Genomic DNA, 23,011 nt, shown 5'->3' on the forward strand with positions numbered 1-23,011 from the left:
AGACATTTTATAGAGCAGACATGTCAAACACAAGGCCCGGGGGCCGGATCCAGCCCACAAAGTGGTTTCATGTGGCCTGCGAAGCCATCCTGGAAACAGTGAGGGAACGGCCCCCACTGCCTTGGCCCTGGCCCAGAGACCCTCCTTCTGCCAGAGACCCTCAGATCTGTCCCACTCCTGCCCAGGCCCCCATAGGCACCCTTGATGCGAATAATGTATTGCTGGCCACGCCCACCCAGTAGGCCATACGCACTCTAGCCATGCCCACCCAGTAGGCCACGCCCACCCAGGCCATACCCACCCGGTCCCCTGTGGGCAACCGCAATACTGATGCGGCCCTCAATGAAATTGAGTTTGACACCCATGAGGGTCGAAAAGCCATTGCATTCTTTAATCCTTGCCTTTTTAGTTTTTGTCAACAGCCTAGATCAGGGGTGTCAAACTCAATTTCACTGAGGGCCACATCAGCGTTATGGTTGCCCTCAGGGGGCCAGGTGGGCGTGACCAAGTGGGCGTGGTCAGCTCAATGCTGCTCACTCAGCGCAGCTTACTTGAAATGCCTGGGTCAGGAGAGAACAAGTTGCACCAGCTAATTTGATGTGGGGACATCTCATTGCCCCACAAGCTCTTCACCTCCCCAAACATCTGCAGCCAAGCATGTGCAGAGAATGGAAAGGGCCTTCTTCCCAAGCCCAGGCATGATTGGTAGTTTGTTAGCTCAGATGTAGATAGCCTCCTAGTCTCCAAGATTGGAGTGTGTGTGTGTGTGTGTTCCTTCTTCTGCCTTGACAGATCTCTGGAGAGCAAGAGGAGGCAGGGAGCAGCACTTCCCAGTCCTGCATGAGGGAGGCTGGCCCTTCTTGAAAGGGAATCCCCATTTCCACTCATGCGTGGAAAGGATGCTGGCTTGTTGGAGCAGCCTTCCCTCATGCAGCTTCCCTGCCACCTTATGCTCCTCTCCAGAGATCTTCCCTCAGCAGCGGCCGGCAAAGTAGCTCGCACACGAAACAAGCCCGGCAGTGGAGCCGGAGCGGCAAGCAGAGGCGCCCGGCCTGGATCCTGCAAGGCCCAGCCAAGACACGCCCCCAGCAGTGGAGCCGCTCCAGCTCCTCTGCCGGGCTTCTTTCACACACGGGCTCCTCTGCTGGGCTTGTTTCTCGTGCGAGCTTTGCTTGGTGCTGCTGGGGGCGCGTTTCGGCCAGGCCTTGCAGGATCCGGGCCAGGCACCTCTGCTCGCCCTCAGCAGCGCCCGGCAAAGTAGCTTGCACGCGAAAGAAGCCCGGCAGAGGAGCCCGTGTGTGAAAGAAGCCCGGCAGAGAAACCGGAGCGGCTCCGCTGCTGGGGGCGCATCTCAGCCGGGCCTTGCAGGATCCGGGTCGGGCGCCTCTGCTCACTCTCAGCAGCGCCCGGCAAAGTAGCTCGCACGCGAAAGAAGCCCGGCAGAGGAGCCATCTGTGGCTCTTTCTCCGGCTACCTCAAGTCTGCCTTCCTGCCTGGGCATCTCTCCCCCTCACCGGCTGGGTGTTGCTCGTCCTCCCCCCCCCCCGCATCCCACCTCACTCCCTTACCTCCTCCTCCTCCACTTTTTTTTTTGGAGCCGCAGGAGACTAATGAGATGCAAATGGTGCTGGGTTCCACCAGCCCACGTGCACTTGCCTCCTACTGAGCAAGTGCTCAGCCGGGCCGGCCCTTTGTAATTTCTGGGAGAGTTGTGCGGGCCGGATTCAATCATGTGGCGGGCCGTTTGTGGCCTGCGGGCCTTGTGTTTGACATGTCTGGCCTAGATTGTATTAAGGACAATAGGACAGAGGTGGGATCAAGGGGAAAGGGTAGGAAGGAAAGGAAAAAGGGAATACAACCAGCTGGGGATGAGAAGTGATAACTTGAAGTGAACATAAAGGGCTAAAACACTAGCCAAGCAGTTCTTCCCTAGCAGGAACTTATTTTCAGACTATATTTAAAAGCATCTACTCTTAGGTGGAGGGATAGCTTCAGACGTTGTCATTCATGTGGATTATGTTTTTAGTTGTCTCTTCTCTTCTTGGGGCAGCGTTAAGACCTCGGGCTTGTCGTCTGGAAAGCTGGCAGCCCAGATTCAAACCCCGAGCGCCAAGCGACAGGGTGAGCTCCTGTCTTTGCCCCAGCTCCTGCCAACCTGGCAGTTCAAAAACATGTAAATGCAAGTAGATAAATAGGTGCTACTTCAGTGGGAAGATAACAGCACTCTGTGACATCATGCTGGCCACATGACTGCAGAAATGTCTTTGGACAGTGCTGGCTGAAACGGAGATGAGCATGGCTCCCTACAGTCAGCAACAACTAACGGAGAGAGGTCTTCAGTCATCTCCATCCTAACTATTCACCTTCCTGCACAATAAAGTGTATTTAACCTAGAAGCATCCAACCCATTTTATTTTTAAGATACTCAAAATGTTTTTGTTTTTCTTGATATATTAAGAATGTAGAATGTCTGCCTCTGTTAAAAACTGTTTCACCTACAGTGCTATAGGTAAATAACGTTTATCTGTTCTGAATAAAGCTCACTGGAATGGAATGAGTAAGTGTTTATAAGAAATGGAACTGAAATGTGAATTCTCAGTATATTACATGGATGTCTTATTTGTAGACTGGCTTTTGTTCCAAGATAAAGACTGTGGTGTTAATTGCATGTATTTTTTCAGACAATAAAAAAAAGTAACAGCACGTGGGCAAAAATATCAAAACTAATGGTTTCATTTTGACTTCTGTGGATACAGTTTAAATGGCTTTGCTGTATGGAATTTTTTTCCCCATAGGAGGAGTTAACATTTGACAAACTTATGGGTAACTTCATAGATGCCAACGGATTCCTTTATTTTTTCATCATAGTCGTTCCAGTCCTGTAGAGTGAAACATGCCGTCTTAGGTCTATGCAAGCTTTAACGGAGACACAGTATTGTTGTTTCAAGTTAAACTGTAGGCAGTTGCCTGGAGTCTAGCCTGCATTTCAGTAATATCTTCCCACTCCCCAATCCATTTATTAGGCACAACCCTCAGAATCAAATGTAATTTGGTTTCAAGTTTTTTCACATATTTAAAAGTAAAAGAAGTAATGACTGTCCCAACCCCGACTGCAATTCAGGTGCTTGACAACAAGCTCACATTTATGTGATTGTAATGTGTATCTTCCTAGTCTGCTTCCAACAAGCAGTCAATTGGGGAAGCCAGATTCGCTTAATAACTGCATGAATTACTTAAATGACCATGTGATTTGCTTAACAACCCTGGTAAAAATGGTCATAAAATTGGGTCCAGTCACAGGCCGACTCATTTAATCAGTGTGTTGCTTAGTGCCTGAAATTCCAGTCCTAAGTGTAATTTTAAGCCAAGGACTAGCTGTACTTTGTCCTGACAGCACCCAGGTTCCCCCAGAAGTTTATGAAAGAAGAAAAAATATCTATCTTCTGGATATTTTGAACTACAATTCTCATTAGCACATTTGTCATCCGAAATATCTGGAAGATATCAAACTGTCTTATCTCAAGCTAGTGTTTAGAACAGATGTACAATGTTGACAACCTGGTTAAAATTTTAAACTATGATTTCGGTATGAAGATCTTGTTCTAACACAACGGAAAGGCATCAGGCTGCATGTGTCTAATGTAAAAGACAGTACAATACATCCTGGGGACCCTTAGAAATTGTCCTGCTTGCCCAGTCTTCCTTAATTTCTCTAACAAGCTGCAATCCATCAGCATAACTTGGAATGCTGTAAAACTGGACCAGGATATTTTGTGAGGAATAGCTAATGATCCTGAGATTCAATGTTACTTTTAGACTGGTAATACATTCAAATACCGATAACGGAACAGAAGTAGGAGAAAGGTATACCTCTTCCTTCTGTCAGGAGCCATCTTAGTTGGCAGCTATGAGAATCAAACGTTGATCTAAGGCAGGGGTGTCAAACTGGAGAAAAAGCTCCGATACGTCGTGCGACATCACGAGTTTGACATGTCTGATCTAAGGTGTTGACCTGGGGCTGGTCCAGGAACACTAGTCTTATATTAGCCTGTTTTAAGATTTGTACGCTATATACCAGAGGTCTCCAACTTTCTGGGCATCAGGGACTGGTTCAATGAAGGTCCATGGGGCTTTGCTTGTTTGTGCGGCCTGTTTGCTGGCATGCTGCAGCCCGGTCCCAGTCCATGGACTGGGAGTTGGGGACCTCTGCTATATACCACAAGATAATTTGAACCACAAATATAAAGACTCTACCTTTTCCAGTAAGTTGATGTCATCGAAAGATGTGCCAGACTCAGCACCGTTTGCAGCAAACCCTGCCTACAAATAATTAGAAAGCACCTGTTAGGGACACATTAGATCTGAGCTAAAATGCTCTCTTTTATTTAAATCTACGCAGCTACAACCACTCAGAATTCCTGTCTGATTTAATACCAACCCTTCATCCTTACAAGTTCAGCAGGTTCCCTGCTATAAAGGTAAAGGTTCCCCCGCACATGCGTGCTAGTCGTTTCTGACTCTAGGGGCCAGTGCTCATCTCTGTTTCAAAGCCGAAGAGCCAGCGCTTGTCCGAGGACGTCTCCGTGGTGATGTGCAATAAAGCCATAACCAAGAGTGCAAAGTTAAATTACTTAACAGTGCTTTCTCTATCATGTGATTCTAATTGTGTGTCTTTAAGTTTGCCTAGAACAAACTTCATATCACATTAATGTTTAGATGTAAACTTACCAGCTGTTAACTCTTTGTCTTATGGCTGTGTGAACTAGCTCCAAAAGAACAAGAAGTTAGGAATAATTTGGGTTTAATAGGCAGGCCTTTCAAAAAAACACTCTAGAGAACTTGCCTGTGGTTGAAAATCCACTGGTTCAAGGCCACGACACTCAAATTCCACTATTGTCTTAAAGGTCTCATTGTCTTCGGCCTAGAATTCAGCAAAAAATACTTAGCGTTTTTTAAACAAAAGAATAAAGACAAGGAGTAAGAAGCTAAACATGTTTTCCAAATTATTATACTCCATAAAGACACAGTATAATATTACAAAGAATATAATCTGTAATGTTAAACTAATAATAAATAAATAAATGTTTGTAAATCTCTAGAGAAAATTCCAATTGAAATAGGGAAACATTTAAGCATGAATGACAGAAAAATAATCATTAGTGCCTGTTTAAATTGCTGCCTTTAAGTCAAATAACGGGAAATGGAATTTCTGCTGAATGGGAATATATATTGAGCTAATAATCTAACCAGCAAAAAACCTATTCTCAAAATGTAGAGCAGATCACAAAGCTCTGTGGCTAACTCCTAAATAAATGTCCGTAGGTTCCACCTAGCTTAAATCTTCCTTATTCCTACATTTCTTTCCTTCCACAAAAATTGCACAATTATCTTACTATGCTTATAAAAAGAAAACAGATGAACCGCACGTTTTATGCACGGAGATAACTGCATGAAGAATCTGTAGACACAGTATTAAAGCTGCATGAACAGCCAGTTTCCATTAATTTTGTGAAAAAGTCATCCTCTAACCAAGTTCCAGGATAATATGAATTTAATAACAAGCAATCAATGTTCTCAGTGCAGAGGGCCATATGCAGCTCTTTTATGAAATTTCAGAGCATATGCTGTATCATTTTGGACTTTAGTTTCTTTTGATCAAGTCCACTAAAAGTTCATCCTTTCCATAAAATGCAAATAAAATGAACTTACATTATAAGGCTTAATTGTCTGACTTAAGATATCTGAAAGGAAAAGAACAAGGAGAAACATATCATTGGAGCAAAGAAAGGTGTAAACCACAGGCTACAAAAATATTTAGATTTGAATGTGCTAAATAGTCAGTCATCTACTAGGCTTCATCTTTAAAATTTAGTTTTAAATGTTTAAACAGTATGCCAGGACTAGATGCATCTCTGCAAGTCATAGCATGCGGCCCACCTAATCTAGACTCCAAAACTAAGCGGGGTTGGGACTTTTAGGCCATGGCCCTCCCAACTCCTGGCTCATTGCTGGGCCGCGGCCTATTCAGAACTGGGCCACAGAAGCGGGAGGCAAATAAGCATGCATGCGTGCGCATGCTTGAAACCATCTCCTTTCTCCCCCCCCCCACACCCAGGTGCCGCTGGTCCGCTGAGCTGGAAAGGTTCGAGTTTTCTGTTTTAGGCCACACTGGGAAGTCAGAACAGCAGAAACAGGCTCAACTCAGAGGTGTCTTTAGGGTTTGTTAAAAGAAAAAAAATCTAATATATGTAAAGGTAAAGGTTCCCCCACACATACGTGCTAGTTGTTTCCAACTCTAGGGGCCGGTGTTCATCTCCGTTTCAAAGCCTAAGAGCCAGCGCTTGTCCGAGGACGTCTCCGTGGTCATGTGGCCAGCATGACTAGATGCCAAAGGCGCATGGAATGCTGTTACCTTCCCACCGTAGTGGTCCCTACTTTTCTACTTGCATTTTTACGTGCTTTTGAACTGCTAGGTTGGCAGAAGCTGGGACGAGTAACAGGCGCTCAGTCTGTTACGCGGCACTTGGGATTCGACCTGCCAAACTGCCGACCTTCTGATCGACAAGCTCAGCGTCCTAACCCACTGAGCCACTGCGTCTAATATATGTAGACTAGGTTAATTTCCTTAGAAATACTTGTGCCGTTTGCAATATTCTCTACTAACAATAAAGATAACATTGGTCAGTTGTGACATATTTGGGGCAGTTTTACTCTCAGAGGCATACAGAACATGTATGGATACGTTTACATTATATAAATGTTGGACTCAGCAAATACTGTTCTTTCCCCAGATTGCCACCCTCCAGCAAGAACCAATTTTCAGGTTAATCCATCTTTCAAAATAGAGATCTGCAGTCATTTGGCATAGCTTGTTTTATGGAGAAGATTGTTTCTTTCTCCACTCTGCAAAAGATTGATAGGCAATGATAGAAGGGAAGAGGGAGCAGAAGGAATGTTCTCCTATTAGATGAATATAGTATCATAGCCTGAGTTCTCTATCTAGGGCAGGGTTGTCCGATCTTGGTAACTTTAAGACTTATGAACTTCAACTCCCAGAATTCCTAAGCAAGGTGAATTCAACTTCAATTTCTGGGAGCTGAAGTTCATCAGTCTTAAAGTTGCCAAGGTTGAACATCTGTGATTTAGGACAGAGGTCCACAACCTATGGGCCGTGGTCTCTTGGCCACATATGCACGCTCACACCCTGCTCTTACGCTGGCTGAGCCATGAACTTAGCGCCGGCACTAGAAGAGCTGCATATTTCACGCTGGCGCTAGGCGAGCTGGCGCTAAGTGAGCCATGCACTGATGCTAGCAATTCCATTTGCATGCTCATAGCCCTGTTTGTGCACACACTGTCACATTTTCGTGTTTGTGCATGCACGCATAAAGGTGCCTGTCCCTCCCTTTCCCATGGGGCCTCCAATCCAGAAAGATTGGCAACCCCTGATCTAGGGGATAGATGTATATAAAAAACCCTTACCTATGGAGTTTTCTCGGGAGCACAGCTTGCATTTCTGCACCCTTGTGGCACTTCCCCGGCCTCCTTTGAGAGGCTGGCTGTCCTAAACAGAATTTCAAAACAAGACATTAGCCACCAATCTCAAGAGGTCCAATGGAGAAGAAATAAAGTCCTTTTTCTCAAGACCCAAATCTACTGGAAGTCCTTTTTCTTTTGAATTAAGAACGTTATGCAAACACTAAGCAAAGTAATCAGCAAATGTTCTAATAGAGATAAACATCTTTAGCAAAACCAGAGATACTATTAAATCTTTTGTTTAAAGAAAAATGCAATTTACACTAAATAAATTTACAATTCTAATTAAGTGATTGAACTACATATCTGACTGTAAAAATGTATCGGCAATGGAAAGATTCATATAAAATGAATGCAGGTAAGGAATCTAGAAATCCGATGCTTTCCAAATCTAATTTCCTGCAAATGTTTTGGATGATAGCTCCTGTCACTGACATTCACAAGGGCAGGAGCAAGTGACATCATAAGCTTCATGGTGTCATTGCCCAAATAATATGAATTATATACATAAATCATCTGCATCATGACATGCACGGTGCATTTTATATAGATTTTATATAGTTTCTTTTAAAACTTACCATTAATCGTAGATATTGCCATTTTTCTGAAACCTCACCACAGTTTCCACATTTAAGCTGGAAAATAAAAAGGAGAAAATGCAATCTAAAATATCGAATTAAATTCAATAACACAATAATCAATATATATTGCTATGTCTTCTTGTGTTGGTTCTGTTTAGTTTTATTTGAAGGCTTAATTTATGTGTTGGCCTTTGGCTGTAATAAATTGATTGATTGAATAATCAAACCTCTAAATTTACAGTGTCTAGACCAAGAGACTGCCTGGGCCAGGATGGAGGCTTTGGGGTTTATGGGCCAAATGATCCTGGAGAAATATCATCTTTGCCTCTGAATGGAGTTGCACTCCCCCATTCAGAGATGGTTTGCAATTTGGGGGTCTTCCTAGAGCAGGGGTGTCAAACTGCTGTCCCGTGGGCCAATTACATCATATGGAGGCCACGCCCACCCCAGCAATGTGAAAAAAGCCACAATACATCATGACACTTCACGTGACACGGCGAGTTTGACACCCATGTCCTAGAGTCATAACTCCTGCTCAATGAACAAGTGGCAGCTGTGGCTAGGAAGGCTTTTGCACAATTATGTCTTCTGCATCAACTGCATCCATTCCTGGATTGTAAGGCCCTTCTCAGACACTCACACCTTGGTCACCTTCCATTTAAATTCCTGTAGTGTCCTTTTACATAGGAATGTCTCTAAAGAACATTCAGAAGCTGCAGCTGGTACAAAATGGTCAACTATTGATATATTCAGATATACCAGGGGGCAAAGTATGGGGAACTACAACGGTTACCAATTGGCTCCTTGGATCCAACTGTTTGTAGAGTATGGTTGTCACTGTTAAATCCCTATTTGTCTCTGGCTTTAGTCATAGAGGAACTATGCTCACCTGGCTAAATCAAATAGAGTCAACTCTTTTTGTAGAAGATAACGGCTTATCAGGACCAAAAGGTCCCATTAATGCTAATAGAAATCAGCAATTGAGATGGGGCAGCTATAGAAATTTTCACAAACTATACAGTTGTGGTGAAGCCGAAACACAATTTGCAACAATACCATAATCTAACAGTTACTACAAGCCAAAGGCCCGTCGATTCAAAGCCACTGTGTTGCACCCCAAACAATAATATGTAGATGTTGAAGCGGTGGGTCTGAGGATGGCTAGAGCTGGGTATGAAGAGAATATTGTTATGCATTTTGCTTTTTAAAAGGCAAGTCACCTATAACCCATGCCACTGGGCTGTAACTTTGGCTACCTTAATCGTGTTGTATTTTGCGGGTAATTACACAGCACGGGTGTCAGCACGTCTGGGGAGGCAGGCAATCCCTTTCCCGAAGACCTACCTTCAGGTACCATCGAAAATCCTCCCCCACCGGCCGGAGGTTTGTGATGTTTTCTAAAGTCGCTTTGAACTGCAACCCGATTTTCTGCAAGGAAGAACGTCACCCGACCGGTTAGATGCGCCAGGCAGACAATCCCCGCCAGCCTCAAGGCATGCCCGGGCGAGCTGCCTCTTACCCCCATAGCCCGAAGGGGAACGAAAGGAGATGAGACTCAGAACAGCCGGGCCGGGCAAGAGACACCCCGCTTCTCCCTTCCCACGAACGACGACACGTGAAACTCCGCAGCTCTCAGAGCGAAATCGGCCGCGGACGCCACTGGGCAGGCGCTCCTCAACTTTCGCGAGACTTGAGTTTGGTTTTATCCGGGGAACGGAGAGGCGAGGCGGAGGGTGCCCTCAAAAGGGGAGGGGAGTTCTCCCGCTCTAAGAGACCCGGGTGGTCGTCGAGACGGTGCTCGGCTTCTAGAAACCATCATTTATCTCGATCCACACGCATCCCTAAAGGATCCAAGGCAGGCGCCTGCTTGTGGAGACCTGAAGCAATCCACATCTGCTCCTCCTCTCGGCGCCGTTTTGTATTCGATGCACTGGATCCGATGGCAAATTGAGACTTCGATTTGATTCGGTTTACTCTGCTTGCAGCCCGAAACGGGTTTCGAGGCGGGCGTTTGCGGGGACTGTTCTGGAGTTTTGACATCTTGGCCTGCCAAAATTCGGCCGATCAGATGCTGCCGTCTAATGGCAGCCTGAATTTTTGCAGCGTGGACTGCATCGGACCTTCTGGATCCGCGGAGGTTACAGAAATTGAAAGGCGATTCGACAATTCAAAAGACTCCCATGTTTAAATAGGGAATAGAAGAAATTTAACTCCGAATTCTGGGAGTTGAAGCCAAGAAGTCTTCAAAGTTGCCAAGTTTGGAAACCCCTGTTCTAGGTCATTCGTCCCACCTTGGATGCTTTTCAAATGTGTAAACTTCCAATTCCTAGAGCATGGCTATTGCCTTCTGTGTATGTGTGTAATTTATATGCCACCCGTTTATATGCCACCTCAAAACTTTCCTTTTTCATCAGGCTGACCTGGATTGACGACGGGTTTTTAAAATGTTTTAATTTTTAATTGTTTCGTTAATTTATTTTGGGGCTGTTTATTTAATTTCTTTTAACTTTTGTATTGTTTTTATTGTTGTTAGCCGCCCTGAGTCCTTCGGGAGATAGGGTGGCATATAAGTCCCAAAAATAAATAAATAAATAAATCTTGTAGTCACGCGACTGGTTATCTTCCCCTGACAGTGACCCACAAATAAAAGTGGAAGAACCAGAATGTTGAAATGCATTTAGTTAGTGTATACATGTACTTCCCAACTTACAACAGTTCATTTAATGCCTATTCAAAGTTACAGCAGCACCAAAAAGTGACTCGTGACCAGTTCATACTTAATAACCTTTGCAGCATCTCTATGGTCACATGATCAAAATTCAGATGCTTGCCAACTGGCTCATTTATGATGATTGCAGTGTCACAGGGACATGTGATCATCTTTTTCAACCTTCTGATAAGCAAAGTCAATGTGAAAGCCAGATTCACTTAACAACCATGTTACTAACTTAACAATTGTGGCAAGGTTGTAAAATGAGGCAAAATTCACTTAACTGTCTCACTTAGCAACAGATTTTGGGTGCCACTGTAGTTGTAAGTTGAGTACTACCTGTACTTGACAGTGCACACATACACCTCTCCAAATAACAGGTGATCTGTTATTCATATTAGCTATTTAAAGCTCAGGGGAAAGTATTTCTGTATTAAAACCCTCCCAGTGGTGACAATAACCGGAAAATTGGCCTTATGCATACAACACTGATCATACGCTATTCTAAGTTTAGACCACCAGGATCATTGGAATTATTGGAAGGAAAAAAGCAAGGTTCAATTACTTCTAAATGCTATATAAGGATACCAATTCATTTCAGTTGTAAACAGCAGTAGTGGTCTGTTATTTTACAACCACTTGATTTTATTAAAATATACAAAGTCAAATTTCAACCAAACACTAGTAGCACACTATGTATGCATATTTCATGCAGATATGGCACACGCTGACTTCTGTGGTCTCCATCACCATTCCCCAGTTTTATGTGAAATGTTACACCCTTATCATTACCTGATCACTGTTTCAACCTTCATTGACAAAAACAAAAAAGCCCACCGACCCCTTTCTTTTTTAGGTGCCATATGTAGACAAAACTTGAAGATACAATAAATGGGCCAAATTTCTTATGTGAGTCAGTAGGAAACTTGCTATTTCACAGAATACCTTATTCAAATATAAGATTGTTAAAACAGACAAAAAAGATTCTGAAGGAAACTCAAAGTTAGAGTGATGCTAAGTTATTGATGATTTGGTAAGTTGTTCTAATAAACCTATTGAACTAAGCCCAGAAAATAGGATGAATTTGGAACCGTGATGTCCCAGTAAATTGCTGCAGATTACTGGCCTCTAATAAACGATAACAGCACCACTATTTTATTTATCTATCTTATTTTTAACTACTTAATACAAAATAATTATTTAATTATCTAATTCTTATTCCTAGTAAGAATTTGTTGCATTAAAAATGCAACTCAATAATGTCTATCACCATAAGATACTGGTCTGTATAGTTGCACCTGTTCCTTAATATATGGAAATGTCTTCCATAATCACTTGTTCTGAATTATGGAAGCTCTGCTTTCTTCCACTGTATTTCGGGAAAAGCTAAAAATCCATTGACATGCACAGTTCCTGAACATACTAGTTACTTAACTTTCTTCACAATACAGAGGCTAAAAGAATAATCATGTATGTATCTAGATGAAAGTGTTGACTTTTGTTATATTACCAACTCCCTCAAATTCATGCAGACATGCGGAACATGAAAACAGCCCATCTGTCAAGTTTCCGACGTATGGGCTAAAACATGAATCTTGTTTTACAAAGACTTTCTAAATAAAAAGAAAAAAGTCTTAGTTTTTATTAAATCACTCTGTATAAAAACAGACATACATAAACGTTATGCAAGATACGGAATGAAAAGAATCCCACCCCAAAAAACTTTACAAATTTAGATTCACACAATTTAGATTGGTTTAATCTTGAAATGTAATCCAATGAGACTGAAGACTAGACACTTGAGATCTTGGACAAGATAATAAAACACTCTCAGACCTTCGGGATCCCTGGGGAGCAAAATGGAAAAAAACACATAATTAAAAGTAAGAAATTGTGACATCAAAATCATTATCCTCATCAGGAAAACAGAATTTCCAGGCTATCAAAATGTCAAACAACTTTTAAAAGCACTATGAAATTGACCTGCCCTCATTTCTCATTTTTACTAAATAAAAAATAATACTTTAATATAATATTCTACAAATTGATATATTAATATGCATTCCCCCAGTTTTTGAGTCTGCAGAAAAATATGCCAACATCATTTTCACCGCCAACAGTTCCAACTGATGACAGTAATTAGATTTATGAATAGTCTCACCCATGCAGATTTACGATGGGATAATTTAAAGGAAGTAAATTGTGGGTTCCTCTGCTTTTTTCTCTCTCTTTCCTCCAGTCAGCATTACTATCTACTGCAGGGGTGTCAAACTGCCGGCCCATGGGCCGGATGAGTCATCCGGAAGCCATGCCCACCCCATTGCCGGCAATGGCAAAACTCTCCTGATAAGTTGCGCGACATCACGAGATGTCGTGAGTTTGACATGTCTGATCTACTGGGATAAAAAAATCACCAATTGTTCTCCTTGAAGTCAGGAGACCAGACTTAAATAGATGGCTAAAGTTGCAGGAATCATAAGTTGCAAGTAAGATGTGATCTATGCCAATTGGCTTTCACTCAGGTTACTTTTGAATAAATCTACTGGTGTTTTGAAAGAAAAGAATATGGGACGAAGTAGGAGAAAGCTTCCACGATACTCTTAAGAGATCTTCCTCCTGGCCCATACTACACAAGACTGGTAGACCTTTGGACAAAACTATCTTGATTGACATGCTGGGGGAATGGAGGAAGGTTGAGGAGTTAAAACAAGAGAGGTTGCAGGACTTTTGAGCAAGCTACCTTCTGCTTCATCCCAGGTACCTGTGTCCCACTAACCTATTTATTTATTTTTGTTTTAATTCCATTTATATCCCGCCCTTCTCCGAAGACTCAGGGCGGCTTACAAGCTTAGCAGTAGCCTTCATTCTATGTATATGCCTGCTTATTAGGGCTTTCACACACACCCCAGCGGCATTATTACAAAGTCAGCTTAATTGCCCCCAACAATCTGGGTCCTCATTTTACCTACCTCGGAAGGATGGAAGGCTGAGTCAACCTTGAGCCTGGTGGGATGCGAGCCTGCACTAATTGCAGGCAGCTGGTGTTACTTAGGGAGGCATTAGCCCACTGCTCCACCAAGGCTATTGTGGAAACAGGTTTAATGGGCTTCCTGTCACTTTTGAGAGAGAAAGGGAAACTGAAGAATTCTTCCCAATTGTGACTGTCTTTACAATCAATTACTTAGTTACAAGGGAACAGCAGTGCTGGCATCAAATGGCTACAGTGGACAGCTCATGGACCCAGGACCTATGCAAAAAAACTGTTAAAAGTATGCAAAATGGCACTACCCTTTATAACAAAAAGAATAAAAAGCACAGCCACAGAAAACGTATTGGCTGAAGCAGCAGATGTGTAGTAGATTAATTTGACAGAAGCGTGGGAAAAATTTCCTTACTTATACAGTACTGAATTTGATCTATAACCCCCTCCTTTTCTACATACAGATTGACAGGTCTTTCAAAGTACACCGAACACGTGCTTAATAACAGGTCACTATAGCAATATAAGGGACGCGGTGGCTCAGTGGGTTAGGACGCTGAGCTTGTCGATCAGAAGGTCGGCAGTTTGGCGGGTCGAATCCCGAGTGCCGCATAACAGAGTGAGCGCCTGTTACTCGTCCCAGCTTCTGCCAACCTAGCAGTTCGAAAGCACGTAAAAATGCAAGTAGAAAAATAGGGACCACTCCGGTGGGAAGGTAACAGCGTTCCGTGCGCCTTTGGCGCCTAGTCATGCCGGCCACATGACTACGGAGACATCCTCGGACAAATGCTGGCTCTTTGGCTTTGAAACGGAGATGAGCACCGGCCCCTAGAGTCGGAAACGACTAGCACGCATGTGTGGGGGAACCTTTACCTTTACCTTATAGCAATATATATACTTTAAGGTACTTTAAGATTCAAGGTACTGGTAACGGTGTTTAAAGCCCTCCATGGCATGGGGCCGGAGTACCTTAGGGAACATCTGCTGCCGGCATCAAGCTCCCTGCGCCCTGTGCGTTCCCACAGAGAGGGCCTCCTCAGGGTGCCACCGATCAGAGAATGTCGATTGGTGGCCCCCAGGGGGAGATCCTTCTCTGTGGGCGCTCCGGAGCTGTGGAATCAGCTACCAGTAGAGCTCCGGATGGCGCCCGATCTTCGCTCCTTTCGTCGCGATCTCAAGACGTTTTTGTTTGTACAAGCTGGCCTAGCCTGATGGGGATTGGTGGGGTTGTTTTATCTTTGGTCTCTTAATTTTATCTTGGGGTTTTTAGAATTGTACTCCTATTGTTTTAACTAGGGCAACTGTTTAATCTCTTTTAAATGTTTGTATTTGGTATTTTATTCTGCCCTGTGAACCGCCCTGAGTCCTCAGGGAGAAGGGCGGTATATAAATGTTATTAAATTAAATTAAATTAAATTTAAGTTGCCTGCATAATGCTTGAACAGTACTTAGTGAATCACTGATCAGGCATGCAAAACCAGAAGCCTCTAAGGAAATATCCCACCCAAAATGGCCATGAAACAGTTCTCAGACATTGGAAGGGAGAAGCCATGCCCAGAACAACTTCAACTAGCCAAGAGGAACCTGGAAGATGCCAGCACCTTAGCACTGTAGATCGTTCCTAGACCAAGCCTTATGTGGGGAGAAAATGGAAGAGATTATTTGAAAATGGGAAAAGCCAAGAACTAATTTATGCTGTTTCCAAAGAGAGTTGGGAATTACGCAAAATCAGCATAAGCACATGTCCTCTAAAACTGAGTATCTTTTCGTCATGATTAGTGGGACACGAAGAGGAGCTTATTTTCCACTAAGGTACAGACTATGGTTGCATTGTTCATAAAGGCATTCAAGACAAGGCAGCTAGGATACACCTACATCGCTTCTGCTCCTCCTGTATCCCAAACTGGTGCCATCTTATCACTGAACTCACAGATTTGATTCCTTGGATTTTAAATGCTCCTCCCACTGTCTTGGAGAGATCAAGTCATAATACAGCAATTCTTTACAACGCTAATTTAATGAATGCAAAGAGGCAAGGTACATAGTATCATTCACTCTTCAAACAGCACTTACTTGGACTGATTCACGTCAATAAGAGAACCGATTTTTGATGTTGTGAAAGAGATATGTTCATCCCCGATCACAATTTCAAGCTCCTAGAAATAAACAAGAAAACAAAATACATTTAGAGTAGATTACCATTTTTATGAAGTCTGAATTTCTCTTCTCCATGTTCCCCTCATAACATCCATAATGATGATTCAAGTCCAGAACAAGATGTTCTACTTATTAGAACAAATATTTATATTCAGCTATTTATGGGGCTGAAGCCACTTCATAGCAAAAAGAATAATCTTAACCACATATTTATATTGATAGAATTAACAAATTAACATCTACCAGAAATTCAAATATTGTGTTGGGTGGGGTATGATGCAAATAAGTAATACTGAGATTTTACTTTTTACTTTCTTGTATTTGAGAGATTATTGAGGCCTATTTATTTTAGGAATTATTTTGCAGCTTTCGTGTTTTGTCTCAAAATGAAATAAATCACCAATGTTTGCTCATGTCAGAGAAGTTTTTGGACTTTCAAAAATAGACTTGGGGGCTGCATTCCTGTTCCCCTGGGATTAGAGTTGTTGGAGACATGGGTCCATTGCTTTGTGGCCAATTATTACATCATCCAGAGATCTATATATTACAAGTGACTGATGTTCTTCACCAGATATACGTAGCAAAGGGTACCAGAACATTTTCGGATTGATGGGATAATTTGGGCCCCACGGGTATGCTCATGTGATAATTACATGATTTTTAGCTTCCAAAAGGAGATTTTAAAAATAAAATATCCAACTTTACGTCTCTTAGCAAAGGACTCTACATCCATTTCCTAGTTTAATCTTCCTCCAAATACATTGGTCTTCCAACTACAAGAATTTTTTAGCCAACATAACCATTGCTGGGAATTCTGGAAGTTGCTCCACATGTCTGGAGGGGTACCTCATTGGGGAAAACTACTGTAACCCCATCTAGATTGATTTATTACAGATTGCTGGTTGTGCACATACATGTAGCTGGTTCATTTAAAGCATCTGTATAAATTGGAAATCTGCTAACCTGTCGTCCAACTCTATCTGGTGGAGGCCACAATGCATCATCTTCTTTTGTAATTTCACTGTCATCAATGATCCTCTTTAGTTCTTCCATCACACTTTTATGTACGTAGGCCTAGAAACAATGTAGAATGTTAGCATGATTCTGCCGTATTTTTTAAAAAGGACATAGAAGACTCATTTCTCTTCTTTTCCATTTATACAAATATCCATCAGAAGAATTAGGAAGGAAAAAACCCCCAGTACGGGTACATTTCTACAGTACAGTCAATGCTAGTCACTTTAAAGGATCCTTTTACAGATTTGATTTTCAGCAAGACTACTGAGAGAGGAGTTTTACATAGAAACTTAAAACAAGCAGCAAATGAATCATTAACTCTCAGCATTCTCAAAATCATGGACCAAGTTAAAAATAACTCTGAAATATCATTATGTTTATTTAATTTACTACTCATTGAATTGCAGATATACTGAAACAGTCAACTTACTTCTTTTCTGATCATGACATCGTTTTTGTAATTGCTGTTATTTGCATATCTCAGTTTACCTGTTGAAAAAGATTACACTAAACATTACAAGAAAAATGTAAACAAAAGAGCATTTCATTTAATTTCAATTAATTGCAATAACACAAACAAAGAACAAGGAAGTGAAAGCAATTGCACTCAAGCAAGGGGGAAAAAAAAGGATTACTCTTAATTTCTTAGGTCCTTGCTGTTCAGCTTCCCTTTAACTACTGATTATGCTGATTCCTCTGTAATTCTCACCAAGATCAAAAGGCTTCATTCCATGCAAAGAAACTGTTCTAGATACTATTTAAATGGGAACTTTCCTACTGAGCTAACCAGCCCAGTGATTGATGATGAAGAGCCTGGCTACTTAGTGATTCCATAACAGAATTATTATTTTTTCCCAAATTTGTATTTTCATTCGATCCTCTCCTTATCTCGGAATCCGTGGCTGTATTTAGAAGCCTGCCTTATTTCCCACAAAACTGTTTCATAATCCACCGTCCTGCAAGCAATGAGCAACTAAGCTTTCATCCTCACCTAAGCAATCCCTCTGTTATTCGACCAGATCAGCAGCTATGAGATCCCTTTACCCATCTTATCTCTCCAGGAGCTACAATTGCAACAACCTGTCAAAAACCCAATCCGTTCAGATATGAGCAAATGCCGCCGGTTACAAATTACAAATCAACCTTTATTGTTAAGAGTACAACCTGTGTACGATGAGATTAGCTGAGCCTCCCTTCGTGCACTCTCTAACGCAGCGTTTCCCAACCTTAGGAACTTGAAGATGCGTGGACTTCAACTCCCAGAATTCCCCAGCCAGCTATGCTGGCTGGGGAATTCTGGGAGTTGAAGTCCACGCATCTTCCAAGTTCCTAAGGTTGGGAAACGCTGCTCTAACGTAGCCCAGGTGCAGTCTCGTATTCGCCTTGGCTTTTACCCTCAGCAAACATCAACCAGTCCTTCCTCCACCGGGTCGGTTCCTCCCATCCTGTTCCGCCACCTCACCGGCATAAGCAAGATCTATTCTTCCCTGGGCAAATACTTCCCCATCTTCCCCCCCTTGCCTTGTTCCTAGAAGCCACCACGCCTGTTGCTCCGGGACCGACTAAGAGTGGGAGTCTCACCGTCAGGACGGAACTCGAACTCGAGAAACTCATGGCCAAACTTGCCCTTGTGCCCAACGTAATAGCGCAAATAGAAATCGCTCGCCATGATCGAAGCGCGCCCGCCGGAAACCAGCATGCACCGCGTTCGGCAAGCTTAGCCTACAGTGCAGGGGTAGGCAACCTCGGCTCTTTTATGACTCATGGACTTCAACTCCCAGAAATCCTGAGCCAGCCATTCTAAAGACGTAGCTGGCTCAGGAATTCTGGGAGTTGAAGTCCATGAGTCATAAAAGAGCCGAGGTTGCCTACCCCCGGCCTACACGAAGGGGCGCTCGAAGAATACGTCATCAACTGGAAGAGTCGCACAAAGTGACTCGCTCGCTCGCTCTCCTCGCATGCGCAGGAAATGGGTTCCATAGACTTATACTGAGCAGAGCCGCGCGCGTCGCTGTACCCGTCGTGCACAATACTTCCAGGTTTAGTAGAACTGCTGCTCTTTCAGTCCGAAGTTCCATGATTTTTTTCGCTGTATTGTGGACAAGGTCGGAAACATGTTATTGCGACTAATGCGGAATCATAGCCAGTCCCTGTAATTGGAGAACTAAAGACGGATTTAGGTGCCTAATTTCCTTGCTCTTCTTCAAGCCAATTGGTTATGGATGGATGTAGGAAATCCGTTTTGTAGCCCCATCACCAAAGTGGAGCAAGCAGAGATCCTAAGTAAAGAGAATATCTATAGCTCAGGACTGAAACGCGAAATCCTTGATACTTTCCAAGGTTGACAGCTTATAGACGTTTTTACCTTCACTGAGAGGTCCTCTTTGCTCATTTCCAGTATTCAACTTTCTGCAGAAGTCTTGTATTTTACTAAATTCTAAAGCTCCTTATAGTTGCAGATTTAGGACCCAAATAAGACCATGATGTCCTAGGTGGTAATTTTGGCTGAGTGGGGAAGTCCACTGTGATCCTTTTAGTTACTTTAGCTACCAAAGGAATGGTATATGGTGTAAGAATGTTAAGAGGTTACATCTTTTGAATTTACCAGCAATCTACAACAGTTTATATCCTTATGCCTACAACGGATGATAACTTTATATCTAGTGAATTGGCTGATAACAAAGTAAGATAACCATCAGGATTAGTCCTGGTTTTTACTTGAATCTTCAGAGAATTTTAAGATGATAAGCATATGGCATAGTGATGCAAAGGTTAGAATGCAGTATTGTAGGCCAGGAGTCCCCAACTCCCGGTCCGTGGAGCAGTCCGGGCTGTAGATGCCAGCAATCGGTCCGCACAAACAAGCAAAGCCCCATTTGCGGGATGCAGGCAGTACGCAAAACCATGTCCCCTCTGGTCCATGGAAAAACTTCTCTCCACGTAACTGGTCCCTGCTGCCCAAAAGGTTGGGGACCTCTGTTGTGGGCTAAATCTGTCTACTACCAGGAGTTTGATCCTGACCAGCTCATGGTTGACTCAGCCTTCCATCCTTCCAAGGTTGGTAAAATGAGAGCCCATATTGTTGAGGTCAATATGCTGACTCTGTAAACTGCTTAGAGAGTGCTGTAAAGCACCATGAAGTGATATATAAGTTTAAGTGATTAGAGACAGTCTGGTCTAGTGATTAAGGTACCAGACTGTAAACCAGGACACTTGAGTTGTAATCCCTCTTTAGGTATCAAAACGGGATGGGTAACTTTGGGCCAGTCATTCACTCTCAGCCCATCATGTTAAACTTGGGCAGTTTCTGTCAAAACTGATGGATCAACACTCTGAAAAATCAGATTGTGTCCTAAGGGGAAAAAAAGTCACATTTTTCTGTTGCAACAGATGATCGTAGCTCTTGTTCTGTTCAATGATTACTTGTCTCTACAGGAAGTCCTCACTTAACAATCAGTTGCTTAGTAACTGAAATTACAGACCACCCAAAAGCTAATTATGACTATTCCAGAGTTCCAATGGCTCCATACCCCCACAGTCACATAACATTTCAAGTGCTCTTGATAAGTGGCTCACCTTAATGGCTGGTTGTAGCATTCTGTGATCATTCTGATTTCCGGCAAAAAACACCCAAAGGAATACATGGAGTCACTTAACAGCCATGGCATTCGCTTAATAACCACCCAAAAAAGTGATAAAATTGGGTGGTCACTTGGGCACCTCAACTTATGAACTTCATAATTTACGGAAATCCCAGGCTCCATTATGGCTGTAAGTTGAAGACCACCTGTATTGCTGTTGGTAGCTTTCACATCACGTGTAAAATTTAGGTTCTGGGTTCCTTATTAATTAGTATAAAAACTGTTGAATCTGTAGTTTAGTCTCTGTGGTAAAATATATCAAGGAGAACCACATAGTTCAGAGATAGAATGCATTACAATGAAGTATTATGAACAGGAAAGGATGCTTTTTAGCAGGGAGTAACATGTCAGTTAGGTTGCTAATTTGGTGAGAATTTGGTTGTTTGGCCAAAACTTCATTTTCTTGTCAATGATAGCAATGCTAAGGGAAAAGGCAGCATAAGATCAGAAAGGTGTTTGGCAATTAGTTTTTATCAAATTGGGACTTTTAAATATTCTTATAGCCTTAATAAAGATGTTATCAGTTCACTGACACTTGGCAGATTTTTAAACTCTATTTTTAAATTGCAAAATCCACTGCAGAAAAAAAGAGACCAATGTATTCTACTTTTCTAGGGTTAAAGGTAAAGGTAAAGGTTCCCCCGCACATGCGTGCTAGTTGTTTCCAAATCTAGGGGCCGGTGCTCATCTCCGTTTCAAAGCCGAAGAGCCAGCGCTTGTCCGAGGACATCTCCGTGGTCATGTGGCCGGCATGACTAGACGCCAAAGGTGCACGGAACACTGTTACCTTCCCACTGTAGTGGTCCCTATTTTTCTACTTGCATTTTTACATGCTTTCGAACTGCTAGGTTGGCAGAAGCTGGGACGAGTAACAGGCGCTCACTCTGCTACATGGCACTCGGGATTTGACCCACCAAACTGCCGACATTCTGATCGACAAGCTCAGCTTCCTAACCCACTGAGCCACCGCGTCCCTTTTTTTCTAGGGTTAGGGGGTTCTTAAGAAAATTTTGAGACTGTGTTATGGGCATTTTTACTGAATGACTGATCTTGGTCATTTGCAAATATTGCTTTACTTGGTGTGGTTAGTCATAAACTTCCCAAAGGCAATCTGATCAGGATGTTCTCTAATAAACCGTAGTTTGTATTTTTTTTCTCCCCAGAGGTGCTAGAAACTCTTTCAACCAAAACATTGGTTTGCAACCATTCCCATTTCTTATTTTCTACAACCATCTAGGCCCAAAGGCATTTTTAGAAACAGATTTGATATAAGAAATTCATATTTCGGTTTGCAGCATGCAGCTTCCTGTTTAATGTTTTTAAACTTAAATTCCTGTTTTAAATGCAGAGGGAATCAAATCCTCTCAGAAATTCAGAAGGACCCAGATCATCTCCAACTTTTGAGGTCCCATGTAAAAAATAAAAAATGTCATGAAAATAAAACACAATTAAGTTCTAAGGGCCAGATAGCCTCCCACCTTATAGCTTTCTTTGCTTGTTTTCTGATTGACCTCAGGCATATAGATTAAATAGAAGCTCAGAAAGATGTAAAGATTGATCAGAAAGAAATTTAGCTGAGAGAAACATATCCATGCCTACTTAACCACTGCAACACACTAATAAAATGCAATCACACAATTTTCATGAGATTAAGCCTTTAAGGTGGTCCTTGAATCTATCCGAAGAAGAAGTCTGTGAACAAATATTCACCCTCTTAGTTTCAGGAGCCCTGGATAATTGGATGCTTTTCCCCTATAAGGCACCAAAGAACCTCCAAATGACTTGTTAATAAAGCTGTGTGCAGGCTTGCAATGTTATGTTTGAAGTCAACTTATGTTTTCTTCAGCCCCACCATTAGAAATAACACAACACACATTGTAAATAGTCAATAAAAAATTTAATATCTCTATAGAAACGGTACACCGTCTTACAAATGTATTCATTTGGTTTTTCAGTATCCCTTATGGATGTAAGTATCAGAAACATTAGAAACAGCAGAGCCCTCCCTTCTCCATATCCCTAACCCAGAGTTTCTCAATCCTGGCAACCTTAAGATAGGTGGACTTCAGCTCCCAGAATTCCCCTACCAGCATACCGGCTAGGCAGGGAATTCTAGGATTTGAAGTCCACATATCTTAAAGTTACTAAGGTCGAAAAGCACTGCCCTAGACCATTTGTTCAGAATAAAAAGCAACAGAAAAGGCACCGCACAAGAACACTGTGTTCTAATGGAATGTCATTGTGAGAAGACAAAGCTCCAAAATGATTACTGTACAGTGATAAACAAAATGTTTAATGTTCCCAGTTCTGTAATTGAAAATATTGTTTTTATTTTAAGGAAAATTTGATTATCAACTCGATGTAATTACAAACCTGTCCTATTGGAAAT

The 23,011-nt window shown here is 42.4% G+C and overlaps 2 protein-coding genes across 3 annotated transcripts; both read right to left on the reverse strand.

Annotated features, from left to right (window-relative positions):
- Positions 1–1,278: 1,278 nt before the first annotated feature.
- Positions 1,279–10,650, reverse strand: CZIB (CXXC motif containing zinc binding protein). The gene is made up of 8 exons (XM_083359031.1): positions 9,637–10,650; positions 9,462–9,545; positions 8,115–8,171; positions 7,483–7,564; positions 5,710–5,741; positions 4,840–4,921; positions 4,255–4,316; positions 1,279–2,879 (listed from the first exon to the last, which is right to left on the reverse strand). The coding sequence occupies exons 1-8, from the start codon at positions 9,640–9,642 to the stop codon at positions 2,802–2,804; spliced, it is 483 nt and encodes a 160-aa protein (XP_083215157.1). The 5' UTR covers positions 9,643–10,650; the 3' UTR covers positions 1,279–2,801.
- A 1,797-nt stretch (positions 10,651–12,447) lies between these two features.
- Positions 12,448–18,702, reverse strand: MAGOH (mago homolog, exon junction complex subunit). 2 transcript variants are annotated; one of them, XM_083357665.1, is made up of 5 exons: positions 18,563–18,702; positions 17,412–17,470; positions 16,928–17,038; positions 15,881–15,963; positions 12,448–12,674 (listed from the first exon to the last, which is right to left on the reverse strand). In XM_083357665.1, the coding sequence occupies exons 1-5, from the start codon at positions 18,678–18,680 to the stop codon at positions 12,575–12,577; spliced, it is 471 nt and encodes a 156-aa protein (XP_083213791.1). In that variant the 5' UTR covers positions 18,681–18,702; the 3' UTR covers positions 12,448–12,574. The 2 variants fall into 2 exon arrangements, with proteins under 2 accessions (XP_083213791.1, XP_083213792.1); XM_083357666.1 differs by having other exon boundaries at positions 18,503–18,647.
- Positions 18,703–23,011: the final 4,309 nt, after the last annotated feature.

Source organism: Vipera ursinii (genome assembly GCF_947247035.1).
Source record: "Vipera ursinii genome assembly, chromosome: 3".
Lineage (NCBI taxonomy): Eukaryota > Metazoa > Chordata > Lepidosauria > Squamata > Viperidae > Vipera > Vipera ursinii.